At 42.9% G+C, this 22674-nt stretch overlaps 1 protein-coding gene across 1 annotated transcript; it reads left to right on the top strand.

The window, feature by feature from the left end:
• On the top strand, positions 1-19713 carry Wrnip1 (WRN helicase interacting protein 1). The gene is made up of 7 exons (XM_075969956.1): positions 1-948; positions 2893-3084; positions 4333-4574; positions 13508-13737; positions 17349-17504; positions 18143-18222; positions 18982-19713. Exons 1-7 carry the CDS (start codon positions 142-144, stop codon positions 19255-19257), a joined length of 1983 nt encoding a protein of 660 aa, XP_075826071.1. The 5' UTR covers positions 1-141; the 3' UTR covers positions 19258-19713.
• Positions 19714-22674: the final 2961 nt, after the last annotated feature.

The following is a 22674-nucleotide window of genomic DNA, read 5'->3' as shown; positions in this document are numbered from 1 at the left end:
AGCGGCGCCCTCCCTCGGCCTGTGCGCGTCCTGCTACCTCCCCGGAGCGCGAGGGTCGCGCGGCACGGGGCCTAGCGGCGGGCGTCGGCGTTCCTAGGGGCAGGTGCAGCGGCGCGGGCGCCGGGGAGGGCAGCGGCCACCATGGAGGTGAGCGGGCCGGAAGACGACCCCTTCCTGTCGCAGCTGCATCAGGTGCAGTGCCCCGTGTGCCAGCAGATGATGCCCGCCGCGCACATCAACTCGCATCTGGACCGCTGCCTGCTGCTGCACCCCGCGGGGCACGCGGAGCCCGCGGCCGGGTCGCATCGCGCGGGGGAACGGGCCAAGGGGCCCTCGCCACCGGGCGCCAAGCGGCGTCGGCTGTCGGAGAGCTCGGCGCTGAAGCAGCCCGCCACCCCGACGGCGGCCGAGAGCAGCGAGGGCGAGGGCGAGGAGGGTGACGACGGCGGCGAGACCGAGAGCCGTGAGAGCTACGACGCACCGCCCACGCCCAGCGGCGCGCGCCTCATCCCTGACTTCCCTGTAGCCCGGTCCAGCAGCCCCGCTAGGAAGGGCTTGGGCAAGAGGCCGGCGGCCGCCGCCGCGGCGGGCAGTGCATCTCCGCGCAGCTGGGACGAGGCGGAGGCTCAGGAGGAGGAGGAGGCAGGGGTGGACGGCGATGGCGACGCGGACGTGGACGGCGAGGAAGACCCCGGGCACTGGGACGCGGACGCCGCCGATGCATCGTTCGGAGTCAGCGCGGGCCGCTCGCATCCCCGGGCGCTGGCAGCCGAGGAGATCCGACAGATGCTGGAGGGCAAGCCGCTGGCAGACAAGATGCGTCCCGATACGCTGCAGGACTACATCGGGCAGAGTAGGGCCGTGGGGCAGGAGACTCTGCTCCGCTCGTTGCTGGAGACCAACGAGATCCCCTCGCTCATCCTGTGGGGCCCGCCAGGCTGCGGCAAGGTGAGTGTCACTCTTGCCGAGGGTCAGGTGCGGTCCTCAAAATTTCCGACCCCTCCCCGGGAGAGGGAGGCCTGGGGGCGCGGTCCCCGTGCGTGAGCCGAGTTTGCAATGAGGAAGCAAGTATGTCATTTCCCCAGTTTCCCAAGACATCCTTGTTGGGCGTTTTCCAAAGAAAAATGCCTGAATTTCTTGGTTATGCGAAAGTGTGTACTGATTCGAGCCATCTTTGTGTTCCTACGTACCCCCACATCCTTGATTTTTAGTGACCTAATTCCAAGCAAAGGGCATGCTGCAAAAATCTGGGAAGAAACATTTTGTAAGCTCCATTTGTTGTGGAAAAGTAATTAAAATTTTTTTCTGTTCTACTTCTTTTCCTTCCCACTAGTTGGTTTATTCTAACTGGTTTTTGGAACTAATTGAAATCTCCCTTCTGTGCAGCGTTTCAACAGGCATTCCCATAACTTTCTCATATTGCCTTCCGCTTAAGAAAAGCATTCATGCTTTAGTGTCCTGTTCTGTGTGTCACCTTACCACAGCCAGAGGAGATTGGCTAGAATATCATGGGTTTAGAGAACAGGTCACTGGAAGAGTACTTGAGAGAATGTGATAAATTGACAATCCTGTTCCTGCCCATCCATAGGACAATAAAGAATGAGCCCAGGATTGGAATGTAAAGAACGCTTCTTGATTCAGGCTGCTTCAAACACATTTGTGATGTTAATCCTGTTTTTCTTTGCAGCTCATCTCAGCTACACCTCTTTATTTTTTGGAATGCATCATTCCTTTTGTGCCTTCTTGTATTCATGTTCTCTCTGATCAAGCATAAATCAAATGTACCCCAGATAACAGTCCAGCCTCCAAAATAACATGCTAATTGTTTAGTTCTTGACATCTTTCGCGCCCCTCCCGGATTTGGTGGTTCCTCTTTTTAGGGGCTTGCTCAGTAGCCTTGGCAGTATTCCTGACATCTGTGTAACACCCTAAGAGTGCACATTGATGCTTGTAGGCTCTGCGAAGGTCTGCAGGGAGCTGAGTGGTGAGTCACGGAGGGTTGAATGTGAGAGATTTTTGGGCCAAGTCTGCTCAGTGAGACAGTTGGTGGTAGTCACAAACCCATATGACATGGGAGCCTAATTCCAAAAGGCACAGGTAAGCTGGGATTCGTTACCAAGCAGCCAGTGTCTGATGACACTCAACTGTACAACTCCCAGAAAATAAAGTGCTCAACAGTTTGCCATTCAGTAAGCAACCTTCACTTTTTCTTTATTTCCATTTTTAATACTGAATTGCTAACAGTACTATCAGTAATGGCAAATACATATTTATTGAGCACCCATTAAATGCAAGGTACTGAATTAAGAGTTTTTTTCAGTCTTTCCTTTGTTTTCTGATAAGTACTAATAAGATCAAATTCTTGCTTTTAATTTTCTTCTAGAGTGGACATTCAGAAGTGGCATGTAGCCACTTCACATGCTAGCTGCTGTCACTGCCCTCAGAAGCCATTCATTTTGCTTTTCTCAGCTAATCTGTTGGCGTCCCATTTGAGCTTGGTTCTGGAATCAACTCTTATCCAGGGGCCTTCAACATTATACTCTTGGCCAAAGGAGAAAGAATTTCTCTTTGGTGAGAGGTCACAGCTGTTACCCCAGCTTTGCTAAATCAGGACTGCTATTCTTTATTGGGATTCATAAGATCTTAAAGAGTCCACCAAAAAAGAATCAAAAGGAGTTAAGAGGAGGGGAGTGGTCAGAATTAACTATCTTCCCATCTTAATTGTAATTATTTTGTTGTTGTTTTTTTTACAACTCCATAGTCTCTCTGCTTCAGCATTCCGCCATGTTCAGTGTACTTGGTTAAATAGTTACGGTGCTACTTGTGGTACCCATGTATGCTGCCCAGTCTGTCTGGTGAGTTTTTCAAACTCTGTTTATCATCTTTTTCTAGACCACCTTAGCTCACATCATAGCCAACAACAGCAAGAAGCACAGCATAAGGTTTGTGACGCTGTCTGCCACAAACGCCAAGACAAATGATGTGCGAGATGTCATAAAGCAGGCCCAGAATGAAAAGAGCTTCTTCAAAAGGAAAACCATCCTCTTTATTGATGAGATTCATCGGTTCAATAAATCTCAGCAGGTATATTAACTTTTTGCTATTTTTCAGATATTATGTGCATAAACTAGGACACACAGAATGTAAGATCACAAAGCAGTATACAAATGCAACAGATGTTAACTGTCCTCAAGACACTTAGGCTGCCACCCATCTTCAAACTTATTTCTCCATTTTTTTTTTTTTTTGTATTTTTCGATGAAACGAGAATGCTTTCTCCCTCTGATAAATGGAATGATTGCTCTATCTCTGGCTTTCCATGTAAGAAAAGGATCTTTTGATCCAGTTTCCAACTTTTAGAGCCTTTTAAACTAAAAAGACATTGTGACCAGTTGCACTTGATCTAAAGATCTTTTTAAGGTTAGGGTATAAAGCACTTATCTAGCTTATGAAAACCTGGATTCTAGCTCTTATCCCTCTCCCCCAAATTCGTGGTTTTATTTCTGCCCAGTATATGTATGTTCCAAATTATTTTCTGTTTTCTGTGCCTTCTAGCTCTTGTCAAGAAAAATATTAAAAGATAATGTTCTAAATGTTTATTTTAAGGCCTTTAGACATAAAATGATACAATTTGATTTTATATAAAGCTTCATTTTGAATTACCTAAATAGAAAAATGGCTGTTTTTCAGGCATTCTTTTCTCTTTGATTTACATTGTTGCAGCTTTTTAACTGCAGGTAGAAATATTTCACAAAACTAATAAACCTTTTTTCTCCTAAGGTGAATCTTTTTGAGTAAAACAACATTTTAGAATTCTGCCTGACACTGGCTTCATGGTTTCACATGGGACCGTTGACCTGACATTTCCCCTTTAGACAGTATCTGGAGGTTGTATATTCACCAGTGTTAAAAACAGTAACAAGTTGTTTGAATACTTGTAGGGGAAGAATATTTTAGAAATTCTAACACTGTGTTCTTCTATAAAAAGCTGGCATGCAGTTGTACACACTGTGTACTAGTTCAGCAATAGGGAGAAGGTACTTTTCTAAGCAAAGAAGTAGCTTATGTTGAAGTTGTTGGAATTACTCTTATAGGTAGGTGGTAATTTACCATACTTTTTCAATAAGAGACCAGGCTTAGACACTGTACCCAAAAGTTGAGCTTTATACATGTTAATCAAGAGGGATACTCGTGAAGTTGATCTGCTCTATCTGATGAGTGTTCTGAAAAGGTAAAATTAGGAAAATGAAAGAGTGGATAGACAACTTACATAGGGTTCTGCCCATGGCTGTTGAGTAGAATCACTGTCTTCTCTTTTCCTCCCATGATTAGGACACTTTCCTTCCTCACGTGGAATGTGGCACGATCACACTGATTGGTGCAACCACGGAGAACCCTTCCTTCCAGGTCAATGCCGCTCTTCTGAGCCGATGTCGGGTGATTGTTCTTGAGAAGCTTCCAGTAGAGGCAATGGTGACTATTTTAATGAGAGCTATCAACTCACTGGGAATCCATGTCCTAGACTCTAGCCGTCCTACTGACCCTCTGAGCCACAGCAGCAACTGCAGCTCTGAGTAAGTAGATTGTGCGCACTCCTGGACGCCCACACCTCCCTGAGAATCTCTTGGCAGAGGACCAAAGAGGGCTGGGCCTCAGCCAGTAGAGGGTTGGTGGCAGAGAAGAATTGTCCATCTGGCTGTAAGGATAATAAACAAGAAGTGTTTAATCCTGCCCTCAAGACCTCCTTCGGGGGTCCCTTAAGTGCATTCTGTGGCTCCTCATAGGTGTGTCTATACTTTTGAGCTTTAATGTTGCTGTTACTGTAGTTACTGGGCATTTGCAGTTATGCTTCATGCTTTTTCCTCAATCACTTGTTTTAAAGGTTTAGAAAGACTATAGGAAGCCTTATTTTAAAGGCTTCAAGCTGCTTTTTAAAAAGAGGAAATAGATATACATTTCTAGAATTAATTTACACATCGTTGGAGATTTGCATTAGATTGTGATTTCTTTTGTCCCACAGTGTGTTTTTCAAAGTGTTGGGGAGACGTTGCTGTAACTCTTAATCATACAGTGACTTAAAACATTTTGCATATTCCAAAACTCATTCCCCTGGAAGTAAAGAAGTTAGTTGAAAGTGACAAATAAGAGGCTGTCTCATTCCTTTTGCTCCTCAGCTCTGCATCATGACTACCCTGTAGCGTTTGGATGGTGAATCCATTTGATTTCTTGGGTCAGAGGTTCTCCTTTATTGTTGGAAATGTTCTTCTGAAGTCGTTTGTTCATGTGGTGGCTGAAATAATGCAGGGAACATAGTGTGGTCTGCAGAGGGGCTGTTGCCCTCCTCCTCAGGCCATGGACCAGACAGCTGCATGTGCTGCTCCAAGGCCAAGTTCTGGGGCCTCTTTTCCGTGAGGATTAAAGCGCTCAGGTTTTGGGTTTCAACAGTTCTCCCTGTGTCTGGATTCTCCCATTTGCTCTTGTCTTACATGTAGGAAGAATGCCACATTGAAAACCTTGAAGTATTTGGCTAAGGACCCCAGGGCAGAATGAGGTTGCTTTATTATAGAGTACAGTTGTGATTGAATGGCCATTAGGACTGCGGCCAGAAAAAAAATGTGGGGCCTGCTGTTAATCTGTCCATTGTGCTCATAGCAGGAGCCCTGTGGGCTGGGCTTGTGTAGGTCTCAGGTCATTGTATCTAGTATAATCTTCTCTCAGTCCCGGACCCTTCACAAATAAACATGCAGGTACAGTGTTTGCATTAAATCTACACACATTCTCCCACTCCCACATACTTTAAATTCTGATTAGATTGTTTGTAGTTTAAAAAAAATTGCAGTCAACTCAATATCCTGCTCATGACAGACAAATGCTATACAACTGCTACGCTTCCACCCTCCCTAGATTATAATGCTATATGACTAGCTCTTGTTCGCTATTGTGTAGGGACTAGTGACAAAGAGGAAAAGATTTACAAGTTTGTAAACATGCATTAAATAAAACTTTTCAGTCAAAGATTGATTGAATTTGAAGATGCAGAGAATCCGTGGACCAACTGTAAACTCATTCCACCATGTACTAAAGACAAACTGAAAAGGAAAAAGGAAAGAAAATTCCCAAGCTGTAGGAAACTATTATTATCCCATGTTCTGGTTGTTGTAATGTGTATGCAATTTTATGTCCTGTTGATTCAGGGTCCTTTTTATTTCATGTCATTTCATGGGACTGGATTATCCAAGTTCTCCAGGTCTCCCACTCACTGCTTAGCCATGACTGAAATGCGGTCATAGAACTGTGGAGCCCGTCCTCATGAAGAGGCTTCTGTGCTTTAAGAGAGTTCTAGGTGACCTGCAGGCACATGAAGGAAGTGTGAGCAATCCAGCGGAAGAATTCAGATATTATATGTTACTAAACTAGTAGTCACATACTGAATAAATCAGTCACCCTTAACCTGCTAAAATTGTATTGCAGTCAGTGCAAACCTCCAGTATTTAACATGTCTTAAGTTTTTCTCTGTCACTGATCCGGTTATGGCTTCTTTCATTCTTGCTTGTTTCTGTCTTCCACCTTCTTGGGAATGCTAAGAAAACAGAAGGCTGTCCTTGTTTATATCCCCAGCACCTGTTAAGTGTGTTTTGCATCATTGGTGATTGCTTAGGGCATAAATCAATTCTAGCTTTTAATATGAGAGACATAGTTTATTCCTTAGTATTGTCCTTCATGGGACATAATTGTCCAGGTGTGAGACCTTTTTCTTTAATAGAAATATTCCTTCTTATCTGTTGGAAGCACAGTAAAATAAGTATTAGCCTTAGCTTCATTAATTGGTCAATTTGCTAGCATTTCTGACAAGATGTTAGGAGGTGTCATAGACCACAGAAGAAACACATTTTCGATGACTTCCTCAAAGAAGTAGCTGACTCCTCAATTGCCAAGAAAAATTTTTCCCCTACTTTGCCAGAGAGTATTTTATTGCTGACATTACAGTAGGACAGAAGTATTCAGTTTCTTGCTCGGCTTTCATGCTGGGGTTCACACCCAAGTCTTTACAAGCTTAGTTACTAAGCTCCACCCTTCTCCACCCCAGCCTGAGTGCTCTTTAAAAAATATTCTTAGGCCTTTAATCCCAGCATTCCTGAGGCATTGAAAGTCCTGCATATGCTAGATATTGCTGAGTGCTGAAAAGTACATTCCTGTGCCTGTAGAGAGCATGTAGGGTGACAAGAGCCAGAGGAGCAAAGGGCTGCTGGTGCTCTGCTGTGGTCATGTGCACAAGAGAGTACCTTAAGCTTCGTATACTAGTTTCCTTTTCATCCAGCTTATATGATCCCGAGTATATAAGACAGGTATGCAAATCAAACTTTGGTGGTAATTCGTTAAATTTTTAAACTTTTTTTTTTCATTTTATTGTTTTTGTTTTTCTCAACAGGGTTTCTCTGTGTAGCCCTGGTTGTCCTGGAACTCACTCTGTAGACTAGGCTAGCCTTGAAATTAGAGATTCACCCGCCTCTGCAGTGCACTACACCCAGCTAAAATTATTTTCAAACAGTTGTTTAGTGTATATATAATTTTTTTCACTAAAGATGAAAACTTGATTGCTAATAATGAGATGAATGTATTTGTTTGTCTAAAGCAATGCAAAGGATACAATAATTGAAACTTACATGCTGAGTAATGACCATAGAAAAATATTGAGACTGGAGATATAGCTTAATTGGTAGAGTGCTTTCCTAGCATGCTTGAGGTCCTAGGTTTGGTCCCTAGCACTGCAAAAATGGCATAATGACTTAAATCTATAATCCAGCACTTGGGATGGAGGCAGGGCAGTGTGAGGTTCAAAGTCATCTTAGCCTGTCTAATTCAAGTCTAGCTTGTGTTACATTTGACCTCATCTCAAAAAGGGAAGTTTTGTTTGTCTGTCTGTCTGTTTGTCTCATCCATCCATCCATCTATCTAAATTTTGGTTTTACAAGACAGGACCCTGTGGCCAGGTTAGCCTTGAACTTGATCTGTGTGATTTCTACTTCCCAATGCTGCAATTACAAACACATTCTGGATACAGTGTGTTAGATAGCAAATACATCTTGATTACATGACACAGAAAATAAAGTGTGCTGTCTGTGTGCTTGGTTAATTTTGGAAGGAGGCAAGGACTGACTGTCTGTGGTCAGTGATCTTGTACTGTTGAGAATCAGAGTATAAACTACTGTTGTTACTCTAAGTTACCTGCTGCTGATAAGACTGCAGATCTGCTGGGTGGTGGAGGCACAATCCCAGCACTCGGGAGGCGGGTGGAGGCGGGTGGATCTCTTTGTGAGAGGGGAGTAAACAGCATTTACTCTTGCTTGGGGGCCATGAGGCTATCTTGCTTGGAATTCCTGGATTATAGAGAAGAGCCATGATTTAGACACAGCAGCCTACACAAGACATTTTTGGTCACCCTCCATCTGCTTTTTTTTTTTTTTTTTTTTTTTTTTGAGGCAGGGTTTTTCTGTAGCTTTGGAACTAGCTCTTTTAGACCAGGCTGGTCTTGAACTCATAATACCCATGCCTGCTAACAGGACCTCCTGCTCTGCCACTTTGTCCCAGCAGTTTTCTTTTTTTTTTCTTTTTTTTTTCTTTTTTTTTGTTATTTTCTCTCTGGCATGTTTTCTACCACCAAATAGCAAAAAAAAAAAAAAAAAGGTAGTCAAACACTGCAATAGAAGATACCAACTAGAGTAAATTATGAGTATAGAAAACATTGTATCTTCTCTTTTTAATACATTTTTTTGGGGGGGGGGTTTCGAGACAGGGTTTCTCTGTGGTTTTGGAGCCTGTCCTAGAACTAGCTCTTGTAGACCAGGCTGGTCTCGAACTCACAGACATCCGCCTGCCTCTGCCTCCCAAGTGCTGGGATTAAAGGCGTGCGCCACCACCGCCCGGCTTTTTTAATACATTTTTAATTATTAGAATTTCATTACATTCCCCCTTCTCTTTCCTCCCTGCAGCCCCTCCCTCCCAGAGGCTAATTCTCCCTCTCCAGCAGTATTTAGTTGTGTATAGTTTTTGGTCTAGGGGTGGGACCCTGTGGAATTTTCTCCCTTCCAGGTTAGCATGTCTATGGATAGTACCTTTGTCCAGGTCTTGTTTATGCAGCCATTTCTAGGAGACATTGTTTCACAGCAGATTGACTGGTGTTTTGGTCCTTGCAACAAACCTCCCTGCCCAATATGTTGTTCCCTGAGCCTAGATGCAGGAACTGTGCTTAGATGTAGCCAATGGGCCTGGGCTCCCAGTGATTGTTGATCTCTGCATTGTGTCCAGTATGGTTTTCTGTGATGCTTTCATCTGCTGTAAAGAGAAGCTTCTTTGACAAGGCGTGAGAGCTCCCTTGTTTGTAGGTATAAGGATAGGATTTAAATGTAGTGAGATATGCTGTTTTTGCAAAGTGAAGTAGTAGATTATCCTCTAAGGTCTATGGCATCACTAGCCCCAGGAAGGTGGCTAGGTTTCTAGTGCCAGGAATGATTTCCCTCCTGTTGAGTGGGCTTTAAGTCCAACTACAGCTGCTGGTTACACCAGCATGTGAGTGCCACTTCCTGTACCTTTGCAGCTATTTCAGCTCTGACTTATTTTTATTACATGAACCAGGCTGTCTTTGGTTCTCCCATGAAGTCACAAAGAATTTCACTTTCCAGTATCATCTGTCATGAAAAATAAAAAAATATAAAATAAAAACCCAAAAAGCAAAAAATTAATGTGCAAAGGAGTTCAGGTCTTTGGAAAAGAGGAGGGAGTGTTTTCTGTTTCTCTGTTAAGATCAAAACTTGTTCTTCAGTTGGAGGAGCTTGGTTAATTCTGTTTTACCACTACATTTTGTTATCCAAGAATTATTTTCCAGTGCATTTGTTTCAGCCAATTTTTTCTTATTATAGAAGCTTTTATTATCTTTTGTTGTTGTGTTGGGGTTTTTTTATTTTGTTTTGTTTTGTTTTTTAAGACAAGGTCTCCCTTTATTACCCTGGCTGTTGTAGAACTTGCTGTGTAGGGCAGGCTGACCTCAGACTCAGTGCTACCTGCCTCCTGGGTACTGGAATTAGTCATGGGCTACCACACCTGGCCATATTATTTATTTTTAATTATTTTGTCTTACATTTTTTAATTTTGTGTGTGGGGTTTAGTGCATGTGTGCCATGAAGTGTATGTGTAGGTCAAAGGACAACTTACATCATCTCTCCTTTTACCATGTGGGTTCTGGGAGTTGAACTTAGGCTGAAGCAGCAAACACCTTTACACACTAAGGCATCCTACTAGCTCCAGTTTATTACTTCATAACGGTGTAACTTACTATTTATTATTTTATTCCAGGAGGCTGTAAAATTTTGGTCAGCCTTTGTTTGCCCAAAGTAGATTTTACCCTCAATTCTCTAACTTTTGAAATTTCTTTCTACACTGAAAGCAGTCTCCCCACCCCTCCCCCATGTGTGTTTATGTGTGGGAGTGAAGAACAAAGTGCAGCTCTGAGAGTTCGTTCTCTCCATGTGGGTGCCAGGAATCGAACTCTCAGACCATGTGGCTTGGCAGCAAGCCCGTTTGCCCACTAATGCATTTCCCTGGCTTCTGTTTTATCATTCTTAGTATAAATTGTCTCCTTGTCTCATTCAATCACAGGGTATTTTATTTTTAATTTTTAAAAGTTTTTATTATTATTGTTATTATTAATGTGTTGCTGTGTGGGCTTGTGCAGTGTGTGTATGCAGGTGCTATAAGAGGCCAGAACCAGGCGTCGGATCCCCTTAGAGCAGGAATTAAAGACTTAAAGGAGCTTCAGGCTGCACCATATTGGTTCTAGGAACTCTGCAAGAGTATTATATGCTCTTGGCCACTGAACCATCTCTCTAGCCCCTAAATTTTTTATTAATTATTTGTGTGGGAGGGGTGGGAGTGGAGGGAGAGAGTGTGGGTGTGTGTACGAGTGCATGTGTACATAGAACTGCTCCTTTATGTAGGTTCTCAGTTCTCCAGGCTTGAACACACTATCCACCTTTACCTGCTGAGCTACCTCACTGCTCCCAGGGTATTTTAATATACTTTGTTATTATTCAAAACATAACCTTGCATGTTTTGAATAATAAAGATTATGTTTTGAATAATAAAACTCTTCAAAGTTTTAAAAGCAGTAGTTCAGGACATAGCTGAGTGGTGGGTAGAATGTGAGAACTTCTTGCACAGTATTCTTCAGAAGAGATTTTCATTTTGTCGTTTGCTTATGTCCATTGAGTGCTATCAGCACAACCTCCTTTTTATTATTTGCACGGAGTTGCTGACAGATTTGTTCTGTTTTTAAAACACTGTGGACAGAAAGTGACGTTACAAATATGAATCATATCTAAAGGGTTGAAGGAGTGGTGACTCTTTTGACTCCAAACTGTAAGAGCAAAATGACCTATGCTTTAGAACCTGGTGTGGTGCTCTTGCCTGTAATGACAGATAGCTAGATTAGCCCCACAGGCAGGCTCTGGGCTCAATATATAAGGTGAAGAATAGACTAGATATCGACTTCAGGCTTCCATATGTACCAGCTCATGTGTCCACACACATACACTTTGGTTGAGAGTTTAAATGTCTAAAGTAGGGTCCTGATTTTTCCAAGAGAAAAATTCCCATGTCCACTCTTGAAGTCCTAGTCAGCATGCTGTTTATAAATCTCTGAAACAGTAAAGGACATATTCTTGGTAGGGTTATGTGCCACAGTGCTAATTTTAACGTTGTCCAGCAATGTGTGGTTTCTATCCCTTTGACTTTTGTAGATTTAATGTAATATGTATTATTTTAGAAATGCCATCTGAACAGCTATTTATTTGAAGAATATAAAACTATACGGTATGATCTAATGGTGTAGTCTAGATGTGTGTTGACTCTTCTAGCGACGTGTTTGCTGGTTGGAGCTGCCTTTAGAGAGGGAGAAGGCCAGTCACTAGGGCTGTGGGGCTCAGGTGGTCCTTAAGAGGATGAGAAGGATGCAGTGCTAGGAAGCTGCATGAGGAGAACTGTAGTGCCCTTGCTGTTTGGTCAGCTTGACACACTAGAGTCATTTGGGAAAGGGATGGAGAGACTGCCTGCCTCTAGGCAACTGTATGGATTTTTTTGATTAATGATAGATATGAGAGGACCCAGCCCATGGGAGACAGTGCAGTTGTATAAGAAAACAGGCTGAGGAAACCATGGGGAGCAAGCCAGTAAGCAGTATTCCTCCATGACCTCTGTTTCAGTTCCTGCCTTGAGTTCCTGTCCTTATCTTCCTTAGTGATGGACTATTACTTAGAAGTATAAGATGAAATAAACCCTTTCTTCTTCAAGGTGTATTTGGTCATGTGTTTAATCCCAGCAATAGAGACCCTAAGACACATAATGAATAGCTAGAAATCTGGGATACCTGTGGTGAAGAAAAGAATATCTTTGATTTGTTTTTGTTTCTGAGACAGGGTTTCTCTGTCTAACAGTCTTGGCTGTCCTAGAACTTGCTTTGTAGACCAGGCTGGCCTCAAACTCACTTGATCCACCTGTGTCTACTTCCAAAGTGTGATGCTGATTTTACCCTGTCTGAAGGTGATCTGAGTATCCTATGTCATCAACTGTGGATGACCCTTGAAATAGGCTTTCCATACACTATCATGAGGTGTAGCACAAATTCTAATTGGTCTTAGTAATAAAAACCCAGAGTCAAATATAGGGGTAAATGCTGAAAGATCAGAGAGACAAAGGAGCAAGCCACAGCCTTACCTCGCCAAATCCTTACCCTGAAAGAGGCTGAACTCCTGTCTCCTCCTGTTTTATATTCCTCTCTGCCCAGCCATTTTACTTCCTGTCTCTGCCTACCTATTGCTGGGATCAAAGGTGTGAGCTCTGTTTCTTTTTGACTGGTCAAGTCTCGTGTAGCCCAGTGTGGCTTTGAACTCCTGATCTTCCTGCTTCCTCCCAACTGCTGGGATTAAAAGTGTGTGCCATCACTGCCTGGCCTCTATGGTTAACCAGTGGCTAGCTCCACCCTCTGATTTTCAGGCAAGCTTTGTTAGAACACAAACAAAATATCACCACAATGACATACTAGCATGTCTAGTAGTTTTCACTATTGTGTAGGTTAAAAACATATAGCCCACTTGTCACATTGACTTTGCATAACATTTTTATCCTACCTTGTACAAGCTTGTGTGTGTAAAGGAACTTGTTCAGTGTGGTCTTCTGTGGCTCATAAGATAGAATGTGATTGCCTCCACCTGTGAGATAGAGTGAGATACCCTGTAGCTCCTGACTGGTAAAGTATACCGGCATACTCCCAGGACTTAGGAAATCTGGTCAGTTCTTAGTCTAAAAAATGCTTAGGTATCTAGGTTAATATGAATTCAGAGTAAGTAGTAAAACCTTTGAACTAGAGTGCTTACTGAATCAAAAGTTTAATTAACATGTGCTGTAAAACGAGGTGTGACTTGAATGTGCTGGTAACGAACCCTGGTTTCTGTTGCAGGCCCTCTGTCTTCATTGAAGATAAAGCAGTGGACACTCTGGCTTACCTCAGTGATGGTGACGCACGGACTGGCTTGAATGGACTACAACTGGCAGTGCTGGCCAGATTGAGCTCTAGGAAGATGTTCTGTAAGAAGAGTGGTCAAACCTATTCCCCGAGCCGGGTTCTAATCACTGAGAATGATGTGAAGGAAGGCCTCCAGCGGTCCCACATTTTATATGACCGCGCAGGTGAGGAATTGAGATAGGGAACCGTAGTACTGCGGGAACAAGTGTATGCCTGCGGCTCATTTGCAGCCTGTAATCTTATGCCAGCCCAAAGCATACCCCAGATTCTTAATTTGATCTGCATATCATAATAGAAGTAAGCCTCACACACAGGGCTGACCTTTCTGAAAACAAGCATAAAGCAAGCTGCCTTGATTAAGAATCAAGAAGAGCTTGGGAGTTTGAAATTGGAGGCTTCATCTTGTAAGGTTGTTAGATACAGACTTCCCCTTGCTGTCTGGTAGCACCTGGTAGAACATAGCAGTTCGAAAGCATATGAATTCAGTTGACAGTGATTCTTGTGATCATTTACAAAGACAAAGACAGTAAGTAAGTCAAGACTTACTGATTTATTTGAGAGTTGAAATCCTCCATTTTTTGTCTAAAAGGTAAATTTACTAGTAGCCTCAAAATGGTTAATTTTGCAGTCTGCACTAAGTATTTGTATATAAACATGCTTATAGATAGCAAATATCCCAATTCTTATTAAATCTGTGGACTTATTAAATATCATAAGCACAGCATATTTACAGCTTTTATAAAACAGAAGTGAAGATGACTTACTGTAGATCAGGCAGAACTCTATCGCAGAACATTTGTGCGACTCTGAGTAGTATCGTGTTGTATAACTATGTCCATGTCTTTAAAAGTCCTGCCAGAAACAGAGGTTGGTAACTGAACCTTCCAGGTCTCGTTGACTATGTCTCCATTCTGGTATTTCCTGATGATGAGAGTTCTTACTGACTAGAGAATTGGGAGGGACTGGATAATGATTCTGGTCCTGGCCACTGCTTCTCATGAATGAGTGAGCTGGCTGCACATCCTGAGTGACCAAAGCAGCCCTACCTGATAGTGTTGTGTGCTGAAAACAGTGCTAAGAACACATTGAACACCCCTGTCCCACCTGTGTGGTGCTGGGTGTGGCCTCAGCCAGGGGCCTTTTCACTTGCTCTCCATTGGATGTCTTGGCAGTCCTTGAGAAGCCTGAGAAGTAAAACATCTAGGCATAGCTCCATACTTTGCTTTCAGCCAAATACTAGCATGGAATGAGAAGAAACCACACATTTTTCAGAAGTGAACGGATCTCATGCCTTCTGGAGGCTCAGTAGCAGTGGCCTTCATCTCCCCCTTGGGAGTGTCCCAGAAGACCCTTTGCTGTGACTGGACCATCTTTTACACTTACCAGGCCCCTAACTTACCAGGTTAAAATCCATAGAATGTTTATGAATAATCATTGAGTGCTTTATGGCTTTTTCCTTTTTTAGATTTCCAAAACTACCTTCGAAGGTTTTTATTAATATTATCCCTACTTCCCATAAAATTCTCAGTTCAAAAGCATGTGCTAAAAACTGATCCTCAAATCCAGTTCTATCTACTTCCCAAAATGTGCTTTCTCACTGCCTGCATATGCGTCTGCCACCTCACGGTGGAGACTCTGAGGTCACTGTACCTAGACCATGTAACTGAGAAGAGTTGCTCTTGGGGGTGTTCAGCCTTAGGGAGCTGTATATAAGGGATCATCCTTCTAGCTCTTCCCTGTCCCAGGAGGAGCTGAAGGCAGTGGAAACTGTGTGGAAGCACAGCCTTGAGGACCCCATGCATCGTGCCCTTCTAATACCAGTGTGCTCACACTGCCCACCCATGCCAGCGTGTCTGTTCTCAAGAAATGTGCTTTTACTGATTGCTCTATAAATAAGAACTGTAGAACCATTGCCCTGGAAATGTGTTAGCTTAGACTCTTGGGGCTTTTTATAACTGATGAGACAAAACAAACAAAACAAAGCCTTACCATTAGAGGTTTTTTTTTATTATTATTATTATTTCTTTTAATGTCACAAACAAAACAGTTGTCCATTAGTAGGATCTAGTAAGTAGTTCAGATGTTTCTACACCAGAGTGAAAACATTTCTGAGTGATAACAAATGGTCTGCCCTGTATTGAACTTGTGCTTTTAGATTGATAATATGAAATTTCCAGGCCAGCCTGGTCTACAAGAGCTAGTTCCAGGACAGGCTCCAAAACCACAGAGAAACCCTGTCTCGAAAAACCAAAAAAATAAAAAATAAAATAAAAATAATATTAAATTTCCAACTATCAGGCAGTATATCATAAAAGCAAAAATGGAATTATTTTTAGTGTGAGCTAGTGATTAATGCTAGCAGTTATAGTTAGTTCTTCTGTAGTTCTTGGCTCTGTACACAGCCTGTGTCTTTAAAACAGCCCCATTTTACCCAGTGAGAGTCCTGAAGCATAGAAAATTTTCCAGAGTCTGCACTGATAGTGTGTTTGAGGTTCAAGTCCAAATTACCTTGGGCCAGAGGCTGTTCTTTAGTTCACTGTACCAGTTGGTATATCCTGTGTTAACCCAGTAAAGATGAGTCACCTGAGAGAGTATGGGATTGAAAGATAGGTAGTAGGCTAGAGGTAACTGCCTGTCCCTTCCCAATGTTAGGCCCTGCCCTGTAGAAAAGAGGCCGAAAAGGGGCCAAAGCCATGTAGATCACTTCCATTCAGGACACTTCCATCCAGGCAGGGTTCATGGCTCCCTTAACTGGAAAAGCCCCCGGTGAGGGGCACTACTTACTCATAAACATTTAGTAACCGGGCTCATGCCATTGATCTAGCTTGGGTTTCCTTAGGAATTGGAGTTTTGGGGCCCTGCAATCAGCCTAACAGCTATTTTCTCTTTGGTAGACCAGTTTCTTGTCATTCTATTTGAAGACCAAATGTCATCTTAGCAGCTGCTGGGATTTGTTCCTGGAGCCACAGTGCTGTGCCTACCAGAACACAGTCACATTGTTGTAGCTCAAGATGACCACAAAGCAGGTGCTTCTCTGTAAGGACTTAGGACCAGTGTGCTCTGCCTTCTCAGGTGTCGTGTCCTTAAAGTACGTGAAAGGATGGTCAGGGAGGCATGGAACATGTCTACAGAGCACTGCTTATTTTTGACTACTGTTAGCTTTAATTTCCTGTGCTTAAATGGTTTTTCTAAAGTACATTTTGCTGATTTATCTGTGGATCGAGGATTAAGGATGGACTGAGTCAGTGGTGAGGCTGGAGCTCCAGTACTTTCAGGATAAGAACCGTTAGGTCATCTGCCAGTCTCCTCACAAGTGTCCTCACAGTCCGCGGTTTAATGACCATGGGCTTCAGATACCAGGATGTCAGCTGGCAATGACGCTGAGGAACAGATGGGCTTTAACAGCTGTCCCTGCTACTTTGCCTCCATTCTGATGCCTCTGACCAGACTCAGTCAGTTTTACTCAAATAGACTGTGGGGGCAGAAGATGGAACCAGGACATGAGACTCTGTCCCACCTCTCTCGTCTCTGACAGTCCTCTATGTCTCGGTGCTGTCAGTGTGTTTCTCCTCTGAACAAGACTGTGCTATGAAACAGTCATGGGGCCCTGAGTGAGCTCCTTTGGGGCTAATCCAGGTTTCACTTCACTGAATACACCTCTAGGGCAGCTGTCATGCCTGCCTTCCCCAACGTACCTGGGGCCTGTTTAGTGCTGCTTTGTATGTCAGATGGGCACACAAGGCAGCCGTGTGACAGTGTTCTCTCTGGTGTACAGGAGAAGAACATTACAACTGCATCTCTGCCCTACACAAGGCTATGCGTGGCTCTGACCAGAATGCCTCCCTGTACTGGCTGGCACGGATGCTTGAGGGAGGAGAGGACCCACTCTACGTGGCCAGGAGACTTGTGAGGTTTGCCAGCGAAGACATTGGTGAGTGGAGGAGAGTCTGTGGGGGTTGTGAGACTGGTATATGTCACTCTTGGACCAAGAATGTCATGGAATCATGCAGAGTAGGCAGAAAAGGAAAGACTTGTCATGAGCCCAGTGGTCTGTTTCTTCATGAGCATGTGCTTTGACTGTTCAGAGAGTTACCGTTTCTGTTTCTCATTTGGGAATGGTCTTTCAAGATCTTTCAGAATATCCAAATGCAAGATAATTTCTGGTTAGCTTTGCAGACAAATGTTAAGGTTTTCGTTAGATAGTTCTTGTGATAGAAATGGAAGATTCTAAATACCATTCAAGACAAAGATCAGAAACGTTTTCCTCATCTTAATCTTCTAGAGTTTATATTTACATAAAATCCTGTGGATGACTTTATGACTTTGCACCTTCTGCTTGTCATATGTAGTCTTTGTTTTCTTACTAGAATGTGTTTTTTCACAAGAGACCATTTTTGACAACAACAGTAACTCTAAATAGTTCTTGCTTAATGTGGTTGGATATCAGAGGTAAATTGGTGTAATTGTTGGGTGTTCTGTTCCTAAGTCTGCATGCAGTAGCGGTTGCTGGTTGCACACTGGCAGTGCTGTGACTTAAACTTCTTTACCTTGTCTCTTTATGTGTGACAGGCTTGGCAGATCCATCAGCATTAGCACAAGCAGTTGCTGCCTACCAAGGCTGTCACTTTATAGGCATGCCCGAATGTGAGGTAAGATACCAGCTGAGTTCTTTGCAAATCTGTTTTGTTTTGTGTCCTGTCTTTTGTGGATCTGAATGTAATTCCTGCCTTCATCACTGGTATGTTAGGCCCACTGAGCAAGCTCCTTAGCTTTTGGACTTCATAGAATATTAACTTCCTAGAGAAATGAGAACTTCCCTATCAATGAGGTTGTGGTTTGACTTTGTTTTTATAACATTGTGTTTGTACAGAACATATGTACCAGTCGAATGCTCTACCACTGTGTTGTATCTGTTTTAACTTTTTGAAACAGGGTCTTATGAGTTGCTCAAAATTGTTCTGAGCCCATTCTCTAGCCCTTGAACCTGAGCCCTTCCTTCCTCTAGCCTCCTGAGTGACTGAGATTATAGGACTATCACCAGAAACAAGGTCATGTTTTCAAACTGTCCTCAAGAGTCCTGAGGCTCAGAAGTGTTCAGGCATTCTGGGGACAGGGAATTGCAGGTTCACCTCCATTGTTTTATGGATTAGTACCTAAGAAATATTTGATTTAGTAAGAAGTTCTTAGGTTAAATGAGAACCACTGGTCTAGCTTTCCTCTCACCTCATAGGACTTTTTCTACATTTGTAAATTAATTGTCCAGAATAAGTGAAAAGATGTGGAAGTATAAAAATTAATTTAAAAACAAACATGGGAATCGTCTAAGAATTAACTAGTAGAGATCATAAACTACTATGCCAAACAAACTTTGTGGCATCTTCCTGGTGACATTCCCTTCTGTGTCCTAGGTGCTTCTGGCCCAGTGTGTGGTGTATTTTGCCAGAGCCCCCAAATCCATTGAGGTGTACAGTGCCTACAACAACGTGAAAGCCTGTCTGCGGAATCATCAGGGGCCCCTGCCTCCCGTACCCCTGCACCTGAGGAATGCACCCACCAGGCTGATGAAGGATTTGGGCTATGGCAAAGGCTACAAGTACAACCCCATGTACAGTGAGCCTGTGGACCAGGACTACTTGCCTGAGGAGCTAAGAGGAATTGACTTCTTCAAGCAGAGGCGGTGTTGACTTTTAGGCCATGAGTAGGATGCTTGTACCTGAGGAAGGCCAGAAGTCGCTGGGTCCTGGAGATGATTGGCTGGGAAAAGTTAAAACAGACCAACATTTTGTGCCAGATATTAAGAGTTCCATAGGTGGAGGTGGTTCTTCAGCTAAATGTGTACCATTGAAATTGTGTTATTTGCACTCTGTGCAATGATTATGCTTATGAAGATACCTGGCAGCTTTGTGCAATTACTTAATGTTATAAGGAATTATCTATTTTGTCATAGTATTTAAGTCATAATGTCATTTCAAAATTCTGTTCGGTAGGCTTTTTTTTTCTTTTAAAAAAAGTATATTCTGGGTAGTTCCAATTGGTAAAAGAAAATGTAATTGTGATTTAATACTGCATAGTGATTTGGGTATTTTTTTTATATGCAAAGGTCTTATGAACCAATAAAACTATTTCAAAGTACTCTTCAATTCTTCAGTGTTCCTTCTCCTCCTTGTTTCGTGGCACCAATGTCTGCCCCCATCACATTTCAAGAACTGGTACTGTGAATGAGAAAACAACAGAAGATTGGGAAGGCAGGGAATTTTTCTGAAAATTAGTTTTTTGTTTGTTTTTTATTCAGGGTTTCACTGTGTTGCCCAGGGCTGCCTCTGGTGCTGGGATTATACAGGGTTTTTTTTTTTTTTTTCCTTTTCTCTCTTTAAGGACTGTACCTATATAATTCTAAGTGGCCTGTGAAAGACTGCAGTACTTGCAGTTGGAATTTTTCTTTGGGTCGCCAGCCAGCTCCCAAATAAAGACACGAAAACTTACTAATTATGAATGCTCAGCCTCAGCTTAGGCTTGTCCCACTGTCTTTTTTAAGTTAATTTAACCTGTTTCTGTTCATCTACGTTTGCCTTGGGGCTGTCTGTCTGTCTGTCTAGCCCCTGGCGTCTCACTGTTGTCTCCTTTTCTTTCTCTCCTGACCCTAAATCCCTCTTTCTACTTACTCTCCCTCTCCGGAAGACCTGCCCATATTTCCTCCCACACTATTGGCTGTTCAACTTTTTACTAGACCAATCAGGTGCCTTAGGCAGGCAGGGAAACCGACAGAACACATCTTTACATAATTAAACAGATGCAGCACATCTTCACATAGTTAAACAAATGTCCCGCAACATAAACAAATGCAACACATCTTTCAAACAAATTCTGCCACAAAGATTCCCTAGCACATTCCTCCCCCAAGTTTAGTACTTATTTACATGTAGCTGTTTGTAAAGACAGTTTACCTTTTGTGTTTCCTGGAGTTATGTCACTATCACTAGGCTTGGACTGGATGCTAATTCTCAAATTCATTTTGAGAGCCCCTTTGTACACATTTCCACAGGAGTTAGTGGGTTCCTTCTTACTCCTCTCCGAGAGTCCTTAGTCAATCAAGAGTTGATGTCAGCTGTCATCCTGGGAGTGCCTCTGCCTTCCTGGTGAGAATACCTGTTTCCTGCACATGATATCCCACTGCTTGGGATATCTGGTTTTATCCGCCTAGACAGGCAACTTCCTGCAGAGACTTCATTTTTGCTCAGGTAGCTTTATCACTACCTGAGCTTTGTCACTGAAGGGTTCTGCAAAGAGCTAGTGTAGACCCCTAAAGACTGCAAGTGATGCTCACACTCTACCTTTAGGCTTGTCTGAGGGTTTGACTGGGAATACATTCTAGGTGAGGAATTATTTGTCCATTGTCTTCTACTTTCCCATCTTGTTACTTAGAAGTTTGAGGACATTCTGGTCTGGCATCTCTGGTTTGTAAACACTACAAACTTCTAGAATCTTCTGCTTCTGGTGTATAGAAAATTTTCAGTCGTTTTTGTGTGAATTTGGTAGGAGCTTTCTAGATGGAAATTCCTGCCTTACACTTTTAGGGGACCCACCCCCATGTAATTCATTAAATATAACCTTTTTCACACTAAGAAATCTTACTGATCATGGAAACACCGGCGAATGAAAGAGATTCTCTTGCATTTATTGAGTGAAACGTTAGCATTGCACTACATAGGAAATCAGGAGTGAGATGGCCAGGGTGAGGAGGCGTGAGTAGAGAGACTTCACTGGGGAGGGATGTCCTGCTGCCTTCCCTCTGCTCTAATCCCACCCCTGTGTAATTTTCTTTCTTACTGTAGTTTCTGAGAAATTTCTTCACCTTTACTTTTTACTCTTTCATTGCTGCCATCCTTCTTAAATTTCCTTCTGTCCTCTATTCCTCCCCCAGAAGCCTGTATTTATTGTAGAACTTGTTTGATGGCTGCTTAACTCCCTGAGCATGCTAACTTTTTAGTTTTTCTATTTTTTTTTTCTTTTTCTTTGTTTTGGTCTTTATTCTCTCCTCATGTCAAGCTTTCAGTTTCATGAAATTGAAAGCTTTGAACTTGGATGGAAGGGCAGTGTATTGGTTTTGTTCCTTTTCAGACTGTTGAAAACCCTGGAAGTCAGTTCTTAGGGCTTTCCAGTTGGATAGTGGGGACCCTCTCTGTTATCTGCCTGTGGGTGAAGGTTCAGCTCCCTGCATGCTGAGTGTCAAACAGGGAGACAGTATCAGTTGGGTGTGTTCTCTGGTGACTAAATGGGACCCAAACTGTCAGCTGTGTTTGGAGTTTTCCAGTTTAGATGTCCTACGGTGGCCTCCTGGCCCAACTCCTTGTGAATGACCTCAAGACTTTGAAACAACTTCTTTAGAGAAAAAGCAGGTTTCTGGCTTTCCTTATTGGATTTTTTTCATCATCTTTCTGACCTTAACATCATGTAGCACTAACTCCCTTATTTATCTCATATTTCTTTCCCTAATTTTTTTTTGCTTGTTTTTGTTTTTCAAGACAGGGATTCGCTGTATAATTCTCGCTATCCTGGAACTCACTCAGTTTATCAGATTGGCCTTGAACTCAAGACATCCACCTGCCTCTGCTTCCCAAGTGCTAGGTTTAAAGGCACGTGCCTCCACGCTTGGCCTTTACCCCATTTTTCTAGAGAAGGGTGCAAAATTTTAAAGATTGCTTCACTATAATTTTTAAGAAGCTTAGGAAAACACAAATTCATGTGAGACTAATCCGTCAGCTTTACTGATATCTCACTAGGATTCACTAATCAGGTCTTCATTGATTTGCATTCACTAAACATGGAAATGAAGTCACTCAGAGCTAAGAACACATCATGGAACCTAGAAGTGGTCCCATTCAAAATGAGTCTTCCATTCCCTTGGATATATTTTCTTGGGGACGGAGTGAGGACATATCACTGAGATCCTTGAACACTGCCCTTCTAGTTAAGAGGCCATAGAATCATCTAAGACATACCAGCCTAGGACATCATGGTGTGTAAAACAGGTGTGGTGCCTGCCCTCATTTGTGAAGTAATGTAGAAGTCAGGAGTACTTCTTGGTTGATTGAACGAATCTT

The sequence above is a fragment of the Microtus pennsylvanicus genome, chromosome 4 (genome assembly GCF_037038515.1).
Source record: "Microtus pennsylvanicus isolate mMicPen1 chromosome 4, mMicPen1.hap1, whole genome shotgun sequence".
Lineage (NCBI taxonomy): Eukaryota > Metazoa > Chordata > Mammalia > Rodentia > Cricetidae > Microtus > Microtus pennsylvanicus.
The sequence above is the reverse complement of the archived record's forward strand: the minus strand, read 5'-3'. Positions and strand labels throughout refer to the sequence as shown.

Bases quoted from the DNA above. Each gene is read 5' to 3' on its own strand.
- Wrnip1 (XM_075969956.1), top strand. From the start codon at position 142: ATGGAGGTGAGCGGGCCGGAAGACGACCCCTTCCTGTCGCAGCTGCAT. The intron at 3,085-4,332 runs GTATATTAACTT...TCCCATGATTAG, and splicing joins GGTTCAATAAATCTCAGCAG to GACACTTTCCTTCCTCACGT. The intron at 13,738-17,348 runs GTGAGGAATTGA...TCTGGTGTACAG, and splicing joins CATTTTATATGACCGCGCAG to GAGAAGAACATTACAACTGC.